Genomic DNA, 25,466 nt, shown 5'->3' with positions numbered 1-25,466 from the left:
CTTTTGGTGCACGCCCCTCCTGGCCTCTGTTCTTCGCGCCAAAAGCTTTTTGCAAAGACAATCGGAGCCTGCCAGGACGCAGTCAAAGAAACTCTGGCAGAGAGGCTGGAAAGGACACAGCTTTGCAAGGTCTTTGCAAGGTAAGTGAGTCTCCACAGGCCCAGTTCCTATGGAGATCCAGTGGCGGGGAGGGGAGGGATTGGCAGAACGAATGTTTCGATGCCTCTGCAGTTGTTTGTAAGGGTGAATAACTGCTGTGGTGCTGCAACATTTGTAACTTTGGAACTGTGTCATACTGGGGGGAGGGGAGAATGATGTCATAACTTTGAATGATCGCTAAGTGAACTGTCATAACTCAATTATCTGTATAAGCTAAATTGTTTGTAGGAAAACAAATGCATAATTTTTAGAAGAATGCAGAGTGAATTCTCAACTTTAATACTTATCCCTTCCTTTTCTTCCTTTCACAACTCTAGTGGCACAATTATCCACTATAGTACAACTGAGAAATAATTCCAGGAAAAAATACGCATATTTTTTTTCTGAGACTTTTTTTAAAAAAAGAAACTACTTATCACTCCTTACCTTTTTCAAAAGAAAAAGATTTTGCAAGAACAATCATTTCTCTGTTCTTTTCTTTTAAAATCTACTATATCAAGGCTTTCCACATCTTCTAGCAAATATATCTCCTCATGTATAGGCTACAATAAATGCAAACTATCATACTAGAAGAAGTACATTTGATTTTTCCTTGATTAATAAGTTTCAAAAGCCTTCCTTGCTCAAAAGCTATATTGTGTTTACAGGTATTTAAAACTTAATGTTTTGTGGAAAATATAACATATTTTTGGCATTGCTGAGAATTTAAGCATTTTTATTTCATTTATTTTATTTCATTTTTCTTTATCTATTTTTCTTTTTTTCTTTCTACCATTTCTTTTGCAGATAGGAAAGGCCTAATTATTATTATTATTTTGGATAGTGCTCTCTTTTTAACTCAGTCAGACCTCCTTCACTTTTAAGATGATATATTTCAAATTCTTTATCACTATTCTATTTTCTTCCTTCTCTTTCCAGGTTCTAGCTCATTTGAATCTCAGAAAATGGAACGGCCTTCAATTTCTATTATTTCCCCGACTAGTCCTGGAGCTTTAAAAGATGCACCACAAGTCCTACCTGGGCAGCTGTCAGTAAGTGTAGAATGATGGTACTAGAAAACACATTTTGTGTGCTTGCATACTTCTTGCAATATTTATATTTGCATTGTTTAATGTACGTTTACTGTTCAGGATCTTGCATTTTAACTAAACATATGTATGCTTACAGCACAGCATTAAAAACAACTGATTGATTGTGTGCCATCACTCATTTTCAACTCCTAAGTGCCATATAGGTAGATTTTCTCCATAATAATCTATTCCTCAGAGAACATTTTGGAATGTACTTACAAAACTGGACCAATCCTGTGTTATGAGAAAGAGTTTTTAAAAATGAAGTTCAAACTCGATGCTGCTATAAGAGTGGTTACTTTTTATATTAGCCACTCACTAGCCACTAACCCCACTTTTATTCATATATGCATCCATAGAAATGTGAACACACACACATGCAAAAATATACACATACACACATAATTCTATAGAGTGATATTCAATTGCTTTGTTATTCCCTAGAAGTTGTTTTGGAATGGCAGTATGCTGTTGTACGGAAGATTGAATTTTTGGGGATGGGGCAGGGGTGGGATTCTACCAGTTTGGACCAGTTCGGGCGAATCAGATGTTAAAGTTACATCCGGTTCACCAAACCGGTATTGCAACCGACCAGCTGGCCCCACCCACCCCTCCCCTCCCAGGAGTTTCCACGTGATGCAGGTAAGTGCAGGGTCCGCATGGAGGCTCTGGGAGGGGGAAATATGCACCTTCCAGAAGTCCAGAAATGGGCCTGTTTCCGGCTTCTGGTGGGCCTCCAGAGCAGTGATCCCCAACCTTTTTTACGCCGCGGCCCGGTACCGGCATCAGCTGGGCACCGCGGCCCGGTACCAGCACCAGCTGGGCGCCGCCATCTTTTGATGAAAAAGTGCTTCCGGTGACCTCACCGGAAGCACTTTTGATCAAAAAGATGGCGGCGCTACGCTCGGTGAGGTTTTCCGGGTAGAAATGGCTTTCTACCCGGAAAAGCTCACCGAAGCGCTAGCATGCTTATCTTTTTGATGAAAGCGTGCTCCGGTGAGCTTTCTACCCGGAAAAGCTCACCGAAGCACTTTTTCATCAAAAAGATGGCGGCGCCAGCAAGCCAGTGGCCAGTAGGACTTGTTCCACGGACGGTGCCGGTCCGTGGACCGTGGTTGGGGACCCCTGCTCCAGAGCCCGTGGAAAACTGTTTTCACTCTCCCAGAGGCCCAAGAGAGGCCTCTGGACCCTTGGGAAGGCAAAAACGGCCTCCCCTGGGCTCTGGAGGCCCACTGGAAGCCAGAAACAGGAAGTTCTGGTAGGCCACACCCACCATGGACATGCCCATCCAGCAACCTGGCAGGAACCAGTTGCTGGGTTTTTTGAATCCCATCCCTGGGATGGGGAATAGGAATTATGTACGTAAAATGGAAGCTGAAGTGAAAGATGGCAAAAACAGTAAACTCAGACCCATCTTGTAATTTTCCTACTTGTTACAATGACTGAAGTAAACTCTCAACTTTTAAAAACTATGGCATAGCTGACTGTATACATTGACTTAATAGATTGGGCTGCTGGGTACATGGTACCATGCACATTCCGATATTAATTCCTGCCTTTAGTTGTCTTCATATAGAATCTAAGGAATAATCCTTTCTTCTTGTTGCCTGTCAAGAACCTACCTTTGGACTGGAAATCACATATAGATAATAGGCAAATTCATTTATAGATTTATCCTACATGAAGCTGTGTAATCCCATTTAAAAGTAATCTAAGAGACATTACAAGATCCCATTTTAGTGCATTTTGTAGTTTAATTATAGTTTGTATGGATAAACTTCCTCCATTTTTACTTTCCAGATTTCCTTTCAAATCAATTTCCATAGATCAAGATTTTTTAGTTGAATGTAGCAGATCACGGACAGGGTTTAATGCAGAGAAGAATTGCTTGTATGTTTTCTATTATTTAATGAATGTATTGTTGCTTCCTTTATCAGTCTAATGTGGATAAAAATGAACCTCAATTGACATATTTTATTGATAATGTAGAGCTCTTTTAATATTTTAGGTTAAACTATGGTATGATAAAGTGGGGCATCAGTTAATAGTGAATGTTCTTCAAGCAACAGATCTGCCACCTAGATTAGATGGACGACCAAGAAACCCATATGTGAAAATGTACTTCCTTCCAGATAGAAGGTGAGACTTCAAATGAAAGACCACATAGTACAGATTGAAGCATCTCAGTTAAGCTCTATATTTGTGGAATTCATTTCAACTCCAATATTACTCTTCTTGGTGAAGTGCTAATGGCCAATTTTTAATTTTATTTTCTTTGATGCAAATCAGAATCTGTCTCTACAATAGCATCAAAGTTATTCAGGTGCAAAGAATGATGCATTATTTTATCATATCTTCTGTTCTAGAACAGTGTTTCTCAATCTTGGCAACTTCAAGCAAAAAATTCTGGGAGTGAACGTCCACACATTTTAATATTGACACTGTTCTAGAATATTCCATTTTTTCCATAACTTTATCAGTTCATTTTTTTCCATCCCAAATTTTTCCACAAGCAGAAGCCAGTTGTGTGCATCTACTTCATACTACTGTATTAGAAGTCTGCTAAATGGCGTGCAATAGAATATTCTGAAGGCCAGCACTAGCTACCAGTTATTTTCCTTGAACAATGTATTACTTACAACCTTTATGCCAAAAAGTAGCATATAGTCTGGCTAAGATTTTCTTATTATTTATGTATTTATATTGTTATATATTTACGTAAATTTATATTTATGTATTTACATTACTTGGGTGACCATTTTACGTGGTCGCCCAAGTAAGTTGTTTATAGTTGTTTAGATTTCCTTGTGTTTATAATATGTTAAAATATTTAATTTAATAAATAACTTATGGTGGATAATAACTGTCACAATGGTTTCATGCTGCCTGTCCCTTGGTCAGCCATTTCACTTATTTAGTTGTGAATCCAACCACAGCAATCTTTTAGAATGTTCAGCTCTGCAATGCTGCTGGGTTATTGAGTTTGAACAGCTAAACAGCTGAGTAGGGATCTTCCCCTTGCCTCTTTACAGAGGGAAGTGACAACACTGGAATTGTGACTGTGAGCATAGTTCATCATGAAGCTTAAGACCTGAGATGGAAGTACATATCTGGATTTCTGATGATGATGATTTACAGTGACTTTTTATGTTACAGTGATAAGAGTAAAAGAAGGACAAAAACAGTAAAGAAAAGCTTAGAACCCAAATGGAACCAAACCTTTCTCTATTCACATGTGCACCGTAAGGATTTTAGAGAACGGATGTTAGAAATCACTGTTTGGGATCAGCCAAGAGTGCAAGAAGAAGAAAGTGACTTCCTCGGAGAGGTGAATGGGCATGTACCATCATTGCATTTTAAACGAGGAATAGAATCTTGAAGCAATTTATACCTATTGTTAAACAAAGATGAATTTTGCTGTGCTTTCTCATAGATTCTCATAGAGTTGGAGACTGCACTTTTAGATGATGATCCACATTGGTATAAGCTGCAGACCCATGATGAATCCTCACTACCTCTTCCTCAGCCATCACCTTTCATGCCAAGGAGACATGTCCATAGCGGAGAAAATTCCAGCAAAAAATTACAAAGTAGGTGCAGAATTCCCCTTTCATTTGGTAGAACTTTTTGACCAGTAATTATGATGTAAACATTCATAACAATTTAAGCAACTACATTCAGTAAAAAGTACAGGTTTCAAAGATCTGCATCAAGATTTAACTCATACTGTCTCAGTGTGTTCAGAACATCATAGCAAAGTAATCTTTTTAGGCTGAAAATCAGTTTTTTAAACTGAGTAGGCCTTACTGTTAAAGGGGCAAGCATAATATTGTGATTGTAATCATTGTGATTGTGTTTGCAAAGACCAGACCTAGCTATATTGCCATTATTCTGAAATCTGACAAAGCAAAAGGAATGCTTCCTACTTTCACTTTAGAAATCAAGAAAAGGCTGCTAGGAGTGCTTTGTTGCTGCCTGTATGTTCAGCAGCTTTTCTTTTGATGATTTGTCAGTAAGATTTTCAATACTGTCCAACTTCATTACCTCTGAACTTTTTTCATTAGGTCGTTTAGGCTCACAATTAACATAAGAATGGAAACTGTTGCGCAGCCATAATTTATGGACACTCATCAATCCCATAGTAACTAAAACATCAACCAATAGTTGCTTGTGCGGATCATTAGATTCACATGTTGCACTAAACCATAATGTGAATTGGTTTAGTTTGGTTTAATGTGATGTATGAACTTTGATGAGCCAGTTATGGTACAAAGGTTAAGAAAAAACTCAGGAGACTGAGTTGTAGTCCCACCTTAAGCATGAAAACCAGCTGGATGACTTTTGGCCAATCACTCTTTCTCAGCCTAACACACCTTGACAGGTTTGTTGTTGTGGGTAAAATAGGGGAAAGAAGTATTAGGTATGTTTGATATATAAGATAAGATATATAGTAATTAAGTAATGTGAAATCAGAGACACCAGGTACCTACATAATAATAAATGCTACAATCCAGTGAATCATTGTGCTGTCACAATATGCTTGGAACTATAGCCAGTACCAGAGATTAAAATGTGTTCTGATTCTGAGCCACTTTGCAATAGTTTTTTTTTACAATTATTATTATCTCTCTTTTTTTAGTTTTGAATGCATCCCATTTATTTAACTCCCCCCAAATAATTTTTACTTACACTTATTTTAACCCTTTGCAAAAGTACCAAGTATACAGTTATTTGCCTTACTGTTGCACAGGATCTCAGCGAATCAGTGATAGTGACATCTCAGATAATGAGGTTGATGATGGTATTGGAGTAGTTCCTTCAGGTGCGTGGGTGAAGAGCATGGTCCTACATCCTTTGCTTCAACTTCCCTGTCCTTTTCCTCTTCCACGTTTGAATTTTCTAGATTTTTGAAAGAACTTGAGTTGGGAGGTCATGTTTTCCAGAAAGGTGCATGTTGTATTGTTCCATGGTGACACATTCTAAAATTTACACCAGTCTTTACTTGTTCCTGAATTAAAATTAATCTTTCATTCTGTTACATCTGCCATGAATGGTCAGGGGCAATAGTTTGTTACAATGTTAATATTTAATATTGATATAATATAAACAACTAATAAACCTATTTGTACATAATGTAGGCATTTCATGGGTCAAGGATCTGTTTTGAAATAAAAGTTAATACAAAAATATATTCAAATATATAGCTTAAGTAATAAAAATCTCAATTGATTTGTTCTTATTTTCAGACCCAAAGGTGCACCATGGAATATATTGAAAATGCATGGCTGTATATAGTGCATGAAGCATGGCTACATATTTTATAACTCTTACAAACATTCATTAGTTTTCTTTATCTTAAATATATGTATAAAAGAAGATTTAAGCATAATTTTATAAAAAGATAAAATCAAAATTCTAGAAATACAATGTTCAACTTTATAGGAAATGCTGAAGATTTCCTGCAGCCAGTCACAGCCTGAATTGGAAAATATGTTCAAAGTTAAAAAAAACAAAAACAACACATAACTTGACATTTCAACCAGGTATTTGAACCAGATAATTAACTGTAATAAACAGTTTGAAAGATTTCTTTAGTTATCCTTACTTTTCTCTATTTGAAATAATGACTAGCTAGTATGGTTACCCAATGCTATTTTGGCTGGTATATATAGTATTACACATTATACAACAACATTGTCCAACAAGCAGTATATTACATAAGTTCATTCTGCCATATTTTTGGGAGGTGTTAATTGTGTTAAAGAACACAGTACTTTGGTAACTGAAAATCAAGAAGGATGTCATAATAATAATCTATTTTGGCATTTTTCTTGAACAATAGTTGAGCACTTCTCTAAATTAGCTTATTAATGAATAAGCTAATAATTTCAGTTATATTGATATAATTAAGCCATATGTTGTTACTTTTTGTCATACAGTACTGTCTTTATACTGTCTATGTGGCAGCATAGACTATTGAATAACAGCATATTACTGTAGTTTCCATTGTCTAATGTATATGTTTTAAAATCCTTGATAGTTTTATTTTGCAGATAAGGATAATTTTTTTATTAATTATTTTAAATATAATTAAACAGGGAAAGTTATTTCATAATTTACATCATAAGCAATTATTTTATCCATATCACAAGTTGTCTTCCATTCACAAAGCAATCATACAGAATTTATGAGAGAAAAGTGTGGAATATATTCTGGTTGAGAAGGATTGCTATAAGCTCCCTTGTATTCTCCCTTAGAATCTGAGGTTCTTTAAGAACTACTACCGTGTTTCTCCAACAATACGCCCCCCCCCAATAGGAAGACCCAGCATGTTTTCTAGGCATAAAATGAAATTAAGCCCCTCCCCCCAAATTTAGGCCTAGTTTAAAACATGCGAAATTGGGGGAGGGGAGGCAGGGGGAACTTGCCATTAGGAGTGCCCCGCGGGCAGCTATGCCTCGCCACCAGCCACTCCTAACGGCCAATCATGGTGGAGCACAGACGGTTCCTTTACCCATCCCTTACCCGGGTCAGCAGGCGGGTGGCATTGGCATGGATATCCTGCAGCATTTCAGCCGCTTCTCGGGCCTCCATAGCTTCCACGGTTCCCACCAGTGCTGGCACCTCTCTCGCCAGCGCCATTTCCAACAACAGCATCTGAGTTGCTCCCACTTTTCCCCCGTCCCCGTAACAACAGGGGGAAAAAAAGATTTTGAGGTACCTGGGAGTGCTGCGCGCTGCGTTTTGGTTTAATCACCAGCGCCGTCTCCAATAACAGCAGCAGCAGCGGCAGGAACTGTCGAAGCGTTTCAGCCGCTTCTCGGGTGGGGGAGCCGCCTCCGTAACTTCCACGGTTCCCGCCGCTGCTGCCGCTGTTATTGGAGACGGCGCTGGCAAGAGAGGGACAGCTGCAGCTCGGCCTGGGTGCTTGGAATGCAGGAATGGGCTGCTGCACCGGGACTTTTCCAAACTTGCAGAGCTTGAGGCTGGAGCAGCAGCATAGACGATCGCTCGGCTCTTCTCACGCCCACCCAGCCACTCGGGATTAAACCAAAATGCAGCGCGCGGCGCTCCCAGGTACCTCAAAATCTTTTTTTTTTCCTGTTGTTATGGGGACGGGGGGAAAGCGGGAGCGACTCAGATGCTGTTGTTGGAATCAGCGTTGGTGCATGGGGGGGGGGAGAAATTAATTCACGTCCGAAAAGACGTCCTAGCCGTTTTTTCGGGGCTCAAAAAAATAAATAAAGCCCGGCCTTATTTTGTGAGAAACACGGTAATATTTAATTTATATACTTCAGCTAAAGAATTGCTTTACAGTACAGTTGCCTGCTGCTATTTACAGTGCAGTTTAGCCAACTGGCTTCAAAGCATTCATCCTAAGGACTTCATTTGTTATATCAAGCCTTTTCTTCTTATTGTTAGAAGAACTTGATTGTGAGTTGCTATCTTTTCACAATTTGAAATATTTTCTTTTTGAACTCCATTAGTTCATCATGCTTCCTGTGCATAAACAATTCTTCTTATAGGAGAACAAAATGTAAACTTTTCTTTCAACCACAAATCATATGTGTCTTTTGCTATTTCAGTGGAAAGCATCATTCATGTCTGCATTCATATTGTAAGCGCTGTAAATAATTTGCAATTTTGGTGGCATTTAGTTATAATTTTCTTTGTCTGTTGTTTTTATGTGCTAGGTCCAGCTAAGAGTAATTTGTGATAGCGGTAGCAAAAAAGTTTAATTCTGGCCAAAGGAAGTTCTACTGATTATTTCAATGTTGAGAAGTACTTTCTTAAGTGACTTTTATATCATATTCACATCAGCAGCTAACTTACCTGAAAATGAAACTGAAGCTTCAATCAGAGAACAATTACTCACAAAGTATTCTGTTGCTTATAATAATTTTGGCAATAGCATTGTTTCAGTGTTGCAGCCAAAGATATACAGATATCATCTGAAAATACTGAAGAGTTGAGAAACCAACCATCCTAGAAATTAATATCTAATTATTATTTAAATATTATATATGCTCTTTTTCATTTTTTCACCTTTGGGAATTTCTTAGTCTGCATGTAAATTCTTCTTTACCTATGTTTATGCTTTTCCCTCCTATATATATATTTAAGTATAATGCTATTTGTTAGACCTAGCTGCATGATATTTCAGGATTTTCACTGGTGAAACAACTACTTGAAAATCTTGTAATCAACAAGAGATGCTTTCTTGAAAAGACTAATTTGATTATGAATTCATTGCTATTTATGGCCCAAACTAAATTAATTTTGTTGCACTTTTACCAGTAGGCTATAGGTCTACCAGTAGAGAAAGTAAATCTGCAACATTAACTGTGCCAGAACAGCAAAGAACAACTCATCATCGTTCACGATCTGTATCTCCTCACCGTGGTGACGATCAGGGCAGGACCCGTTCTCGTTTACCAAATGTGCCATTACAGAGGTATGATTGAAAATGTAGCTGCTTTATCATTAACTCAAACAGTCTGTACAAAATGGAGTAATCTGGAACCCCACTATTTCTAGCACTTTTCCACTGAATTCATCTGGTTTTAAAAGTGGGCAACTGTGAGAGGGGCAGATTCTTGTGGTTATAGATATGTGAAGTTTATATTCTCTTTAGGCACTATGTGCTCCCTTTGTTACAAGGGCAGCTGCTCTGCAATGGTCAATTTGCCATAAAGAGAATTGTGTAGTTCTCTTAATGACATAACTAGGCAACTCTTCATGCACTGTTTCCTAAACAAGATTATCCTATCGATCGATTGATGCATTTTACTTTTTGATACCATCATGTTTTACACTGTCCATATGCCCTCCTGTCAAGGAAGAAATTTACATAGAGAGAGCTAGAGCTCTTGCCAAAAAGGTTAGTGCAGCAAGAAAATACCAGAAGAATTCAGTAATTTTGCGAAGGGAATTTTTTTCTCTCACCATCAAATCACTGAATTAAATATTAATTATGTGCTGTCTGGAAACTCTGGGACTGTTAGTCACAACACATCAGAAAAATAAGAGGCTACAAAAAGTTATTATAATGGACTGGATTATATGTATTTTACATTCCTAGATCAATATTTGCATCAAAGTTATCAGATTTAAGAATTTTACCCTTACATTTATATTAATTTATTTGTTCATTATTCTATAAACCAGGAGTTTAGATGAAATTCATCAAATGAGAAGATCACGTTCTCCAACTAGACACCATGATGCCTCCCGAAGCCCAGTTGACCGCAGACCCAGAGATATGGATAGCCAGTATTTATCAGATCAAGAAGGGTATGTTTTTTACCTTTATATTTCTATTAAAAGTACCAGTGCAGCTTTGAAAATACTTACTTTCTAAAATAGATGAAAAAAGTCCTCATATCTATAACAACAGCAACAACCAAGTATGTATTCAAATCTTAGGGCAACATTGAGAAATCCGTTTACCTCTTCTTCGTGGATCATTTCCAGCTTATTGAACTTACAGTCACTGTTTTTCCTGTCAATTTCTCAAACATTTTTATGCTGTTTTTCGGTACTTTGAGGGATTGCCACAGCTAGGAGAGGGTTGACTTATTCTCTGAAGTTCCTGAGGGTTGGACAAGAAGCAACAGGTGGAAGCTCATTAATGAGAGATCCAATTTGGAACTAAGGAGGAATTTCCTGACAGTGAGAACCATTAATTAATGGAACAACTTGCACCCTTACCCTATCCCTAACCCTGAATTGAACAGTGCTTTGTAAGAAATGTGTTAAGAACTCTCTAAACAGAATGTGGGGTGTCTGATGCTCTGATTTGTACATTAGCAGGATGATGGCTGTTGGATTTTACAAAAACAGCATTTCCTGGATAATCAGCAGCCATTTTGATAAACTGGGGGAGGACAGATTAAAAAATAGCAGTCTCAGCTTTGTGGCTTGTATGTGTACATCAGTAATTTTTTGTTAGAATTTGTAGGCTAAATGTGATATGTGATGGCACATTTGAAAATCTGACAACTATTATATCAAGGACACATCATATCTCCTCCTTTAATGGTTCCCTGGGGACAAGATGAGAAGAGTAACATTTATGTATAATTTTCTGTGTGGAATTTATGGAATAGCACTATTCTTTATTCTCATTTGCAGTACTTTGGTTTACATGTAAAATATTAAATTTCATAGCTTTACTACTAAGATTATTATAATGCTATTGGATAGCATGCCAGCTGGCAGTGGATTATATGTTAACACTTTTTGTCAATCTTATTATTCAATTTATGTTGCTGATAAGTTCTCCAAGTACATAATAGTATGGTGGCATATTGATCAGAGTTTTGCTACTTCAAAAACGTTTACATGCATCTGTCTGCTTAACATGGTCTTTAATAGATTTTTATAATATCATAGCTTCGTAAACATAAGCTTTATGTAACAAAATAATTATTTTATGGGGGATTTATTTTTATTTATCCAGGTTTTTTTAAAGAGATCTTATTAGCATGCATGCTATACCCAAGACCTATTATCTTTGTTACTGGCTCATGGTTTCCTCTAACTTATAGCTGCTTCTAATGAAGAAACAGTAGTCTGGGCCAGGCCAAAATTAATGTGTGCCTCCTCCTCCTCCTCCTCCCCCTTCTTCTTCTTCTTCTTCTTCTCCTCCTCCTCCTCCTCCTCCTCCTCCTCCTCCTCCTCCTCCTCCTCCTCCTCCTCCTCCTCCTCCTCCTCCTTCTTCTTCTTCTTCTTCTTCTTCTTTTACAAGGGCTCAAATTTTGCACGTAGACATTTGCTATTGAGCAGATGAAAACTACCTTGAAAACATAACATTAAGTGTGTTAATAAGGCATTAAATAGCTAGCGATTTTTGAGCTTCCCTAATTCTTTGCTAGGAGCAGAGATACACTTTCATGCTATGTTTCTTAACTCTGAGCATTTTGTGCTTACTTTAATGAACCTTTTACTTTCATTACACTTGTTTACAATGTGAAATAGCAGAACATCCTGCCAAATGTGACTTGAAAAACAAAACTCTCAAAACTGTTTTGGATGTTAAGGCTCAGTAGTCTGTACATTTAGGCTGCTTAGAAATGTGTTGAAACAAATTAGGTTTAATTGAACTAAGCCTTTATTTGTAAAAAAAAAATTCACCTAATGTATTAAACAGCTACTTTTTGCTGACTTGTAAAATGAGTAGTCTAATAAATTCTTATTTAAAGCTTATCAAAAGGACTATCTCAGTTCAGAATTTCTAGCTTATTTTGTGTTTTCATTTACATATCATGGCATAATTCATGCTATTTAATGCTTCATATTTATGTAACTGTTTCATTCATCGTCCAATCCTGTCTGTGCAGTGAGCTTCTTATGCTGCCCAGGGCAAAACGAGGAAGAAGTGCAGAGTGCCTACATACAACCAGGTAAATACAGGCATTTGGTAAATAAGCTTGGTTATAAATAGTTCTGGTGTATGTTTTTCACATCTTTTCTTTTTATTTTACAAATCATTCTGTTTCCCAAGAAACTAGTATTCCTTAGTCCCACTGCAGATAAAAGGCTGTCTAATTCTTTAATTATTTTTAAAAGTTTTCTTATACTGAAGCATCAGTCAATACAATGATTGAGTTTAATGTATCCAAATCTATGGATCTGAGTAGCTGTTTCCTATGTTTATATAACCTGTCATATAGTGATAGGATTCAATTTTTTTTCTACCGGTTCTGTGGGCGTGGCTTGGTGGGTGTCGCAGGGGAAGGATACTGTAAAATCTCCAGTCAGAGGTGGTATTTGCTGGTTCTCCAAACTACTCAAAATTTCCACTACCAGTTCTCTAGAACTGGTCAGAACCTGCTGAATGCCACCTCTGCTGTCATATCTAGATTTGGATAGCTTCTGTTAGGACAAATTTCATACCTAGCAATTGATCAGTTGCCAGCACTGTAACTACAAGCAAAAAATAGGCCTTCAAATGTATGGCAGGGTTATTATTCTATGTTGCATTCTTTATAATTATTTGTTTAGGTTTTTTTTACTTTATTTTGAGTTTTGTGCTTTATACATACTGATCATGTCAGATATAAAATTAAATGTTCTTAGTTCATTGCAAAACTTTATGGACAAAAGTACTCTCCTTCATAGAGATAGCAGGGAGGTTTCAACCTCATGTACAGTCCAAAAGGATATACTTAACACCTCATCCTTCTGTTACAATGAACTGATGTATCCACCTTTTACCATCCCCAAAAGTTTTAAGTTTATACCTCACACACGGACCCTTAGATTCTCTACCTTCGAGGATATCCACTAGGAGATTGTAACATCTCCTGTCCAAAGTCCTTATGAATGCTGAAATTTAAACAACCGTATGTGTACTTTCAAATGCCCTTTCCATCACTCTTGGCAGATGGAGCTACTCTCTCCCCTAATCTCAAGTTATCCAATTGTGCATTTCTGATTAAATGATTAAGACACGAAAGGGATCAAAACAATGATGGTCAGAAACCACGCGACATCTGACCATTACACAAGCCTACTTAACATTTGCCATGAACTGGCTTTTATTTGGAGATCTTGCAATTAACATTGCTTTCTTCTTTTTGATCCATAACTGTAAATTTATTAATAAATATCTGCCTCTGTGATATTAGCAGGAAGGCGGTATAAACAAGAATAGCAGTAAATGCCTCACACACACCACCACCCCCAGATACTGCAGGATAAGCCCTATGCGAAACCTGGAGTGAACTTGCAAAAGTTTTTCACAGGTGAGGGTGGAGTGGAAGGAAATCCTGGTAGTCACATCTAAAAAAATATTAGATGTGGAAAGTATTATACACAAATCAATGTAATGATTATATTCTTAAATACTTCGCTCTATCTGATGCAAGCTATCCTCACAATTTTATTTTATTAATGTACATACATCCAAACATACATACATACATACATACATACATACATACATACATACATACATACATACATGAAAGATAAACTTGAGAATTATGCTAAAATATGGGCAATTGAAGAATAAAGCTCTCCTGAACAATTCAGTAACTGTGAGTTGCTATTGTTTTTCTTTGATGCAGTACAACTTAAGTAGATAGTTGGACTTTAAACTTTATTAATTAAATTGGCAAGTACTGTTAAAATTTATTTATTTCTTTTTAAACAAATGTATGTAGCTGTCCAATTCACACACAGGGATTCCAGGCCAGTGTATAGCATTAAAAATCTGTTTAAAAATATACAATTAACTGGCCCGCCACCCCATGTAGGCGACAATAGCATCGGACAAATCATCTGATTGGCCCTGAATAGATTCTCCAAGCTTGCTGACAAAACCATGTCTTCAAGGCCTTGCAGAAAAGCAACAAGATAGGGGCCAATCGTATCTCTGGGAGGAGGAGGATGTTGCCAAGGGAGGAAGCCACCCTTTTTAAAGATCCCATCAGGTGTACGTCCTTGATAATTAGGACCACAACATTCCTGCTCCAGTGGGCCAGGTAGATGTAATTATTAATGATACTTGCCAACAAACAATGCAAATGACTTACATGAATGTTTTGCTGCATCATAATTTACTATTTCGTCTAGTGCTGTTTTCATATCTGCCTATATATTTTTGTTTCTTGCATGGCTGTTTCCCCTTTCTTTTCTGTCACATTCAAGAAATTCTGTTAGGCATTACAAATCACTACCTCCCAAGATGCCTTTATTTGAGAATGGCACTTACTGGAATCTTTACAGGTAAGAAATCTGTTGCTGTCACATAAAAGTTCTCACATAGAATTCCAGAGAAAAAAGGAGATACTTTTTGAATGAACTTGTCAATCAGCCTCTCTATCTCAACACATAACCACACACCCACACCTTCTTTTAAAGGCCTTATAGGTTGCAGTACCCAGCTTGTTTGGCTGATCTATAGAAACTAAGGAGGATTAATCCTCCTAAATTTTTGGCTGGAAGATTATCATGAAATAGCAGGCTTCTATATAGGCAGTTTTCAACTTATGACCATTGGTTCAGTGAACATTTGAAATTACAACATAGCTTTAAAAAAATGTGATTTTGACCAGTCCTCACAATGACTGTCACAGCATCCCTGCAGTCATATGATTGCAATTCAGGTTCTTGGCAATCAGTGTATATTTATAACAGTTACAAAGTCCTGGGTCATGCGATTGCCATTTTCAACCTTCCCAGATAGCTTCCAACAAGCAAAGTCAATGGGAGAAGCTGGCTTGCTTAATGACTGCTGCGAAAAAGGTCGTAAACTCGATCACAATCATTTTATGCCTGGCATCACTTAGTGACCCAATTTAAGTCAGGGACAACTTGTACTAGACACAGAAATGTAAAAGAACAAAAAGAAATCACGACAAACCACATCCACAATATCAATAAAACTACTTGAATGTGTCTATTGTATCACCATGAATTGAACATAACTTTATGTTTGTCTTAGCTTGTTAGATAACAATATAGCTCACTGCGTAGCAAAGCAGTTTGATTCAACTTTAACCCCATTTAAGTTATTTGCCAATATAAGTATTCATTGCACAGCTGAACAGGTTTGTAGCTGGAATCTATAAACTTATCCATACTTATACATCTCTATCTCCTAATGAATCGAATGGACTACTTTCTTAGAGTATTCCTAGGACTATTTATCATCACACCCATTTTCTCTGAATCTCTGATACTTATACCACACTGATGTTTTGGATATTTTAAGTTTGCATATATTTTCTTTCTTTTTTCTTCCTGTGTGATTTGCATTCATTGTGAAACTTACTTTTTTTTCTTTTTCATGAATTATTTTGAATTGTGAAGCTCAACCCTGCCTGCATATATTAAGGCCAAATCAGTGCTTAGTCAGGATAATTCACTTCATCCTAATTGCCTTAATTCACATGTGTCAAGATTTACAGGAGGACTGTTGGTTAGGTAAGGTTTCAGACAAAGCATCTTTCCCTGTATTAATTTATTTTAAATAATTGTTTTCATGGTAGAATATCCTTTTCTTTCAAACCAATGGAATCTCATCATTTTGTGTTCTGTTTTCCTTCAAATAAATAATGATACAGATATATTTATTTTCATATTTTCTTTCCAATTTTATATTGGTATTCATTATCCACTGCTGAGCTGTAATTTTGCTTATGAAAGCCAACAGATTGACTTCATAGGATAAGATTGCAGTATATGATACCATTTTATGCAACCCAATTTAGTTGTTATTTTTTAAATATATTTTTTGAACAATCTTCTTGCCATGTTTCATCCAATCTGTTCCATTGTGTCTCCATGACTTTATTGTGACTTAACATCTTGTGTAGAAAGAACATTACTTTGATTTAATATCTAACATGTTATTCCTTTCTTTGTTTTTTTTCTTTTTGTTTTTCTTCTCTTTTCTCTTCCATTGGATGCATTAGTGAACTGCAGCCCTCGCTTGACAGGGCTAGGAGTGCTAGTACTAACTGCTTGAAGCCTGATACTAGTTTGCATTCACCAGAACAAGAAAGGTATAAAAGAAAGACTTCTCAACATTGTGTCATTTGTACTGGTGATCATTATTACCTTTGTTGCTTTTTCCATATCAGCTTTATATTTGCTTCACTGATATTACACATGCCTGTTTTTATATACGTAAATATCTGTTGATTCAACATAGATACCATGGCTTGGTTTGGTTTGAATATGTGTTGTTGTTGTTTGCAAAAGTCCTCAGTATGCTGATAACAACACTTCATTCACAATTGAGATAGTTTAACTGAACACTACTACTTTTGTTATTTCTCGATCTGGCGAAGTGGCATCTGGTCCATGGAGGTTTGGGTAACAATAAATTAGCATATGTGCAAAATGTCAAAAACTTGTTTTCCCTTGACTGACAATATTCAAAAAGATTGTTAATATTTAATTTCTTTAATTCAATGGTCATGGATATTGCTGTTCAGCAAATTGTTTAGTAAAAATTAGAATCAGGCTGAAAATATAGTTAGAAAATGGGAGTGGGGATCCAATATTTGTGGCCCTTTTAACTGTTTGTCAACAAAATTTTAGTTTGTACCAGAACCAGAGGAAGCAGTGGTGGGATTCAATTTTTTTTACTACCAGTTCTGTGGCCATGGTTTGGTGGGCATAGCAGGGGAAGGATACTGTAAAATCTCCAGTCAGAGGTGGTATTTGCCAGTTCTCCGAACTACTCAAAATTTCCGCTAGCGGTTGTCCAGAACTGGTCAGAACCTGCTGAATACCACCTCTGAGGTGAAGGAAACATATTGGCAACTGATCCGAACATGACTGCTTCTGTTTCATCACATTTCATTGTGTTATTCAAATAGATTAGGAAATAGGGTTCACTGTTGAATGTTTGGTTATATTTTGATTATATTTTATAAATGTGGATTATATGTATTGATGATATGTATTGATATAATTTTACCTAAAGCTTTATGGTTTACTTTTTTTGTTGTTTTAATATGAAAATAATGTATGTTGACAGCATTTATCTTAACATTTTTGGTTTTATGGCACAATATATTCAGTATTGAATATAAAAAGGACAAGTCAAAAATTGGGCCAGTTTATTTATATCTTGAACATTTTCTAAAATCTGACCTATCTTTCAGTTGAAGCATTATTAAATCTGTTTGTAAACAACATTATAAGCACTTTGAGCTTATTGGAGGAAGAATTAGGATATAAATATATTTATCCTTTTCGTAGGGACAGTGTTAAAAATAAGCAGAGCACAAAATTACTGAGATGCTTAAAAACAAAGAAATTAGATTGTTTTTGCATATAGTGGGATGCAGTAACTAAGTAGACTAAGAGAAATAATAAATTATTATGGAATTCTAACTTAATTGAATATCTAATTCTTATTAGATACCAGATTTACATAAGACAAAGTTTGGAAAACACATCTTGTTAGTGGGAAATAGTATTAACTGAATAATTAACCCAACTGAAATTTCTCAGAGAATCTTTTTAGTCATAGTTTAATTCAGAGGTCCCCAACCACTACTGGGCTGTGGCCTGTTTGGAACATGGCTGCGCAAATGGCGCGTGAATGCGGGCATATACATGAAGTTCCCCTCCATAAGCAGGGGCCGCTTGCCCTCATGCGTGAAACTCCCTTTGCGTGAGGGGCAAGCATGCATGCCACCCATTTACACAAATGGAGCTGTGCGCGCTCATGCATGTCCACCTGCCACTTATAGGGAACTATCCCCTCTCCCCCACCCCTACCCCCCGTCAGGCCACCAAGCCAGAAAGGTTGGGGACCACTGGTTTTAAAAATTATTTTTGGTCTCTATTTCAATAATTGAATAGAACAGAATGTCTTTTTGGACACTGAGTTTTCCAAGCTACGCTTTTCTTAAAACAAATACTTGTGTTTGTTTGTTAATTTTTTGTTACATCGCTTCTCATTTTTAGTGTTGATATACTGTTTGAATGTAAAAAAGAAGAAAAAATCTATTTCATGTATCAGAGGTTTTGGCAAGCACTTTGAAAAGCTGGGTTTAATGACAAAATAGCAATATAGAAATGTAATGAATAAATATATTTACTTTTTAATAAACAAGGTTTTATAATAAATAATTCTTATTTAATTAAATTATAGTTTTTTTATTTTTATATATTTTTTATTTATTTCAGCAATTATAGAACACTTAAACGGTGCTTGCCAAGAGTCAAAGCTAATAAGTTAAGGGCATGAGCAATGAGCTCAACACATTCTTCCTGGTTTTTTTATAGAAAACCTGATGACATAAAAAAAACTTGTTCACATTTGTCTCTTTTTCTGAAAGATGTAGTTATTAATTTCAAGACAAGACAACTCCGTAATCCATGTTTTATTTTTTTACGTATCTTATTGCGAAGAAACAAAATCACAGAAGTATCTCTCAAAAATAGGAAATGAGATTTCCTATGAATCTTGTTCTGCACAGGGTGTATCTTTTTGTACTATACTTCTAGATCAGTGGTTATTAAACTGTTTGACTCAATTATCCCTTTTTGCCAGTCTCAAATAATATCATTATCTCCACACACACAGAAACAGGCTCTTATATTACACAAGCATCTCTGCAATGGCAGCCTAAAATGAGTCCTCATTACTGTTCTGACCACAACAATTACAAATCATTCCATTGAGCCCCCAAATATGCACAAATTACCTCCAGTTTCAGAACTACTATCTAGATGATACGATTTTAAAAAACTAGAGGTTCTACACAACAAAACAGATAGTTATTTGTTTTGCGTGCATATAACAGTAAATACAGTGTATTCACAAATCACAAAGATGAAATAACATGCTTATTAATTTTATTCAGTAGAAGGCTATAGACCTTTGCATGGAATCAAAATCAGTGAAAGATTGTTCACATTGCTCTTTTAAAAATCTATATTATTTTCATTATATTTCACTATAATTTTGAATATGACTGTAACGTCATAGAATTTCTGAGATGTTCTTGTATCTAATTTATAAGCTATAGTCAAATAGAGAAAACCCAAACTCCATTAGTTTTACTGTGTGGTGTTATTTGTTTGTTTCAGAATTCTGTGGTAGCTCAAAATTTGTAGAATTTGTAATTCAAGATTTTGTTATGTTTCAGTGCGATTTCTTACAATGAATGCAGTGTTTTAATGTAGGAGTATACATGATAGTTATGCATAATGGTATGATTGATTACTAGTGTTATCATTTTTAAAGTCAATCTGGAAAATAATGTCTAAATGCATGGCATTTTATGTATTAATTGTGTATAGTACATTCCACAGCATTGAAACTTGTGAGATCACATTTTTACACGATATAATGCATGCTTGCAAATGATTGTTTTTTATTTTTATTATTTTATTATACAAAATATCAGCATATTAAGGGCTTTGAGTGCACTGGTGCCTATATATAGCTTTAACATTTGGCTTACAGGAAAACCTGACTCTTATTAGCAGCCTTTTAAAGTATCTTGAAAATTTTACTAATATGCTAGAATGCTAACTTCTCTGATATAGCCTGCTTTTTTCATAAAACTCTTTGGTCAAAACTGGAAAGTACCTCAAAAAAAAGGATAACTAACAATGTGGACAGTTTGCTGTTTGCTGAAATCTTATATTGCAAATAGAACAGATAGTCCAATAGTTTTAGAATAATTAGAATAATTTTACACTGTTTCCTTCATTAGCTAAGATTTGTATTTGTTTAAAGTCAGTTACATAACTTAAAAAAATCAATTCACTTTTTAAACATAGCATACTTTTGAATATTTACAATATGTTTAATATGAAGAAGCATCCAGGAATAATGAGGTTATGCTAAGAGAAAAGATTCAGAAAATTGTGAATGAAATATAAAAGATATATGATCAAATCTCTCTCTCTCTCTCTCTCTCTCTCTCTCTCTCTCTCTCTCTCTCTCTCTCTCCCTCCCTCTCCCTCTCCCTCTCTCTCTCTTCCTCTCCCTCTCTCCTCTCTCTCTCTCTCTCTCACACACACACCATTTAAATTTTATCACCCAGAATATTATACTCCCACAAAAATCCTGTTTTTTCAGCATCCAGTCATGCATTCTCATGAATGCTTTCTAAATGAAAAGCACTCAACAAATTGAATATCAAGATGTGCAAGAGAAAGAATGAAAATAGAACACTGAGATCTATATAATGTTCCAAATTTTCTGATTAAACAAATGTTATGGTTGTAATCAATCTCTTTACATCTCTACATCTCTAACCTATGATAGCAGTCAAATATATCTTTAATTATTGATGTTATAAATAGGAAAGTAAGTTGCATTCAACAAAGTTTATACTGGGTGACTGTTTGATGTAATGGATTGGATCCAAAGTATATTTACTGAAATTAGTGGGACATAAAATAGTTATGACTAATGTGACCAAATGGATAAGTGTGACTGAGATTGGAAACAATTCAATAATTAGTTAAAATGTTCATATTATCAATATATCTGCCATTAGCACTTCCGTGTTGTATGGAAGAGATTTCTTTAAAACTAAGAAAAAAAGTTTAATTCCCAGAATAACCATAGACCAGATGACAACAGTCTGAATTATTTGATGCACCTCCAGGCAAATCCTTCACTCAGGATAAGAATATGCTATGAGGCATACAAGGAAAATATTTTATTTAAGATTCACTTTATTTATGTGATAAAGGTTTAAATTCCACAACTGCAGTAACAGAATTATTTGTTTAAGTAAGCAAACAAAAAGCCCATGATTACCCAAAATAGAGAAATGTCAATAATTACATATCCTTTCTGTTTTAACTATTAATTTAAATTTTAACAAGAATGAATATTTTATTGTAAAATACACAGATAATTGAAATGCAGATGTTTGCTCCATTAGTCATCTTAATAATCTAAATGGCATGTCAATTTTAAAAATGTAATTTATACCAATACTTTGCATGTTTTGAAAAGGATTCAGAAAAAGTGCTTTGGAATGTGAGCTCAAGCATAAGTCCAATCCTTTTTTAAAGAAAGCTTGCATAAAAGCCTGAAAAAGACATTGCAGCTTTAAAGAGTTGCTCGGCTTGCTCTCTTCTTAATTATTTTCAAAGTATGCAGAGTTGCATTGCACAATGTAGTACAATGTGAAAAATAAATTATCAAAAGATTGGGTTTTATGACCAGTGGATTGTGTGTCCCCGAGCATGCCAGAAAGTGCACCTCCTTAGAGTCAAAAGCTTGGAATTGGAACCCCAGACAGATAGCAAACGCCATCTAAAACCAAATTAAATTCTGCACAAGATTGCTACTTGACTGCTAATCCAAAAAAAAAGTAATTCAGATTAATATAAATTCAGACAAAATTTCTGTAGGTTGAACATGATTTAGACAGAACAGACACTGATTTTTCTTGAGGTACTTTTCAGGTTTTTTTTTTGCATTTTTTAAAAATGACGTTCACTAAATGTTCTGTTTTTCTTCCTTTTTTATTCAATGAACAAACAGAAGTAGATGGTCCCCCTCACTAGATAGAAGACCCACTAGTCCCCGGATTCATATCCAACATGCATCTCTGGAGGATGACAGGTACTAGTCAGTTCCTCCTAGCTGAAAAGTAGATTGCTTAATCATGCACATCAAGTAGGAACAGCATGTGGTTAAAGTTTCAGTTTCCAGGAACCCAAATTTGCAACTTTATGAAAGGTTATCCTTGAACTTCATTCAATGATTATAAAGCATTTCCTTTAGATTTTGAGACTAAACATAAAAAACAGGTATTTGAGCTCTGTAGTAGAGCAAATTTTGCTCCCTTGTCTTTAATCTCTTATGATTCTTCGTCCTATTTTGTAGCAAGAGCATCACTACAATGATACTTTAATTTTGTGCCTTATAATACATTGAAAGAAAAATCTCATGCATATCTTAGTTCCGCTGAATTCTATGAGGTTTGTTCCCCAATAATTAGATATAAAGCTTATCCCATAAGCTACTCTACAGGACAACTTATTAGGAATAAACTAGTTTAGTAAACATCTGTGTAAAAACCTCTAGTATTACATTGCAATATATGGAATTCAGCCTCTTTCTACAAGGTTTCATAGCTCTGGAAAGTTTGGCATGTTGCACCTCAATGAAATCAATGATTTAAGGCTTCCTAACATCAGGCCAAATTATACCCTATCTTTATGGCTCATAATTCAATTCACAACTGTGAGTTTGTGTAACAGCATATTTATAATTTTTTTTCTTTATAAAATTTTTGGTGGCTGACATTCTGAACAAGGCAACTGCTAAATCCAGTGCTTTGGATTTCTCTTTATATGCTGATTGGCCAAATGTGATATATGTAAATATCATCTATTGGTTTGTTGTTGTTGTATTATGATTTTATTCTTTGAATCTTAATGCTGCATCATTCTTGGATAATAAACTTTTTTTTTCATATGTTGTCCCTTAAAACAAATTGCTCTTTTTAATTGGGCTGCCAACTTAGACATTCAGATAATATATTTTCAACTCTTCTCAATATCTTATTCTGGATTATAAGTAGAATTATGGCTGCAAAAATCTACGTTAATATTAAACAGCAGAAAAGAAACACTCTTTTCTCTTATCTTCTCTTATCTTACAACTCTAACATCAGCACATACTTGTGCTAATAACAATGCTCTAAATGCTTTGAGGATTCTCAGAAACAGATTTGTATTTATATGCAAGAAGAAGAGCAAAGGAAAGTCTTGTTGAATGAAAGAGTGATGTAATCCTTTCCAGATGCATTTGAGATTGCGATTCCCAGAAAATCTATTCATTGTGTATCTTGGTTTCTGGGTATTATTAATTGTAGTAAGCCTTTGTTTAACTTTCCATGAAACATCAGCAAGGCAGTTCTTTTATACACAAGTATTATTTAATAAAATTACATTTAAATAAAGTCTACCTGAATTGAAAATACAAAGTCTCTACTGTTACAAATTAATCCCTGGAATATTTTCATTATCAAAATACTGCAGGTATTGAAATGTCAAATACTATTTTTTTAATCCTAAGAAGGTCTCTTTTATTATTAAAAATGGTTAATGTAGAAGTGGACAGGATTTGTGTTACAGAAAATAATTTTTGTGGAAATTTTTGTGTTCACTCATCCTTGCCAAAGTTAACCATCTTTTTCAAGCTTTTCATCAATGTCAAAGCATCAAAATTTCAGTTATCTTTTGAGAAGCAAAGCCAGATAAAATTAATAGGCTAAGTGTATATGTGGCAGAGTTTAAAAACCCAAACCAAAAATTTAAAACTGTTCGGTTCTGATATTGGCCTGGTTATCACACTGTCAGGTAGAAAAATACTAGCTGTGCCCCTAGTTAAACAATTAGGTAGAGAAATGGAGCTAAGTTTCTCCTTAGATATTGAATGCGAACTTTTTTTACATGCTATAATCCTATTGTGGATCAACCAGGATTTTTGTAACAGTTGAAAAATATTTGCTTATAAGAATCTGTATAGAAAGTAAACATCCATACTTCAATCCAAATTTCAAGAATGTTTTCTTTTCAGCTGTTGATCTACAAGAGAAGCATTGGGGTCCATTGTTGTTAGAATTTGTACCGTATGTGTGTGTATATAACAACTTAGAATATGTATCTCAGCCTAGAATAACTATGAAAAAAATGCTCAGTACTTTCTTGCAAATTGTAAACTAACCTTTGCTCTCCTCTGCAAAATAAATGCACACTATTGTTTTTATTAAATTTGTATTGCTAAAAATTTTTTTTGAGGCAGCATAAGAGAAAATCAGAAATGCTACCAGAACAAATGCACAGATTTTTAAAAGCCGCTCAGAAAAATACGCACATGTGCAGCTCTTGAGAAGCATTTTCTGACAGGGATGGAGAGATGTCAGTTTATTATGTAAAGTTTTGGAAATAATTTGGAAAAGTTTGTTTGGAATGTGTATTAGTTTGACTGAGACACCTTTCTGCAGTTTTTAAAGCTGCTATGTCTCTTCTCAGGATCAGAATGTATACATTTAACAAAATGCATATTGATGCTAAATTCATAACTCTCAGCACTCCAAATGGCCTTTTCCAAATTACTTCTGAATTTATGCATATTCTTTGGTGTTATTGCTGAGAATATGTTTGTCTTTAGTGTTTATTATTGGCTTCCATTTTATTTTGTAGCAGTTATTACATCACTTTCTTTTTTTAAAAAAAATCTTCCTTAAAAACACTGAAAAGGAGAACATAAAAATGTTGCTGGTGGAATGCTCTTGTCATATAAATATCTTGATTGCATGTCTCCATCTTCACTGCATGTGACCATCTCTCTGTTTCTGTCTGTTTCTATCCATTCTGTTCAACTTTCACTTCCATGTTTCAAAAACTTGTGAAGAACAACACTGCCGGAGTCTTACAATCCAAAACAAGACAGTTTAAACCTTCTAAGTGCTAATCCAGAAGAAATACAGAGGTATCCTTGCTAAAGTTGTCTTGCAGCTCCACATGTACAATACATGAAATTAAATACTAAAATCTTAGTTTATAACCTAACTCTGCTACGTTATATTGTTATTTTCTACATCTTTGAAGAATATTCTACATAAAGTATGTTTGCTCTGTGTGTGTGTTTCATTAAGTGACTCTTAAATATCTTCATTTTTTTATTGGGCTCCCTTTCTGATCAGGTCAGCAGATTATTTAAGATTTGCCCTTTGACCAAATCTTTAAAGGACACTGGGAGTTTATGGACCATAGTTG

The 25,466-nt window shown here is 35.3% G+C and overlaps 1 protein-coding gene across 44 annotated transcripts in view; it reads left to right on the top strand.

The window, feature by feature from the left end:
• RIMS1 (regulating synaptic membrane exocytosis 1) overlaps window positions 1-25,466 on the top strand; it is a 267,640-nt gene that overhangs the window by 173,906 nt on the left and 68,268 nt on the right. For 10 of the 44 annotated variants that reach the window (XM_087944726.1, XM_087944764.1, XM_087944712.1 and 7 more), the window contains 13 exons: window positions 1,078-1,190; window positions 3,238-3,368; window positions 4,386-4,557; window positions 4,663-4,819; window positions 5,980-6,051; window positions 9,528-9,684; window positions 10,398-10,523; window positions 12,572-12,634; window positions 14,886-14,963; window positions 16,050-16,163; window positions 16,655-16,744; window positions 22,219-22,299; window positions 25,102-25,179. In XM_087944726.1, coding sequence (XP_087800852.1) covers window positions 1,078-1,190; window positions 3,238-3,368; window positions 4,386-4,557; window positions 4,663-4,819; window positions 5,980-6,051; window positions 9,528-9,684; window positions 10,398-10,523; window positions 12,572-12,634; window positions 14,886-14,963; window positions 16,050-16,163; window positions 16,655-16,744; window positions 22,219-22,299; window positions 25,102-25,179 — 1,432 coding nt within the window. The remainder of the gene's footprint in view (window positions 1-1,077; window positions 1,191-3,237; window positions 3,369-4,385; window positions 4,558-4,662; window positions 4,820-5,979; window positions 6,052-9,527; window positions 9,685-10,397; window positions 10,524-12,571; window positions 12,635-14,885; window positions 14,964-16,049; window positions 16,164-16,654; window positions 16,745-22,218; window positions 22,300-25,101; window positions 25,180-25,466) is intronic. The other 34 variants (XM_087944800.1, XM_087944938.1, XM_087944960.1 and 31 more) reach the window with 16 other exon arrangements.

The sequence above is a fragment of the Notechis scutatus genome, chromosome 1 (assembly GCF_049901735.1).
Source record: "Notechis scutatus isolate UNSWTSFEM ecotype Mainland chromosome 1, rNotScu1.2, whole genome shotgun sequence".
NCBI lineage: Eukaryota > Metazoa > Chordata > Lepidosauria > Squamata > Elapidae > Notechis > Notechis scutatus.
The sequence above is the reverse complement of the archived record's forward strand: the minus strand, read 5'-3'. Positions and strand labels throughout refer to the sequence as shown.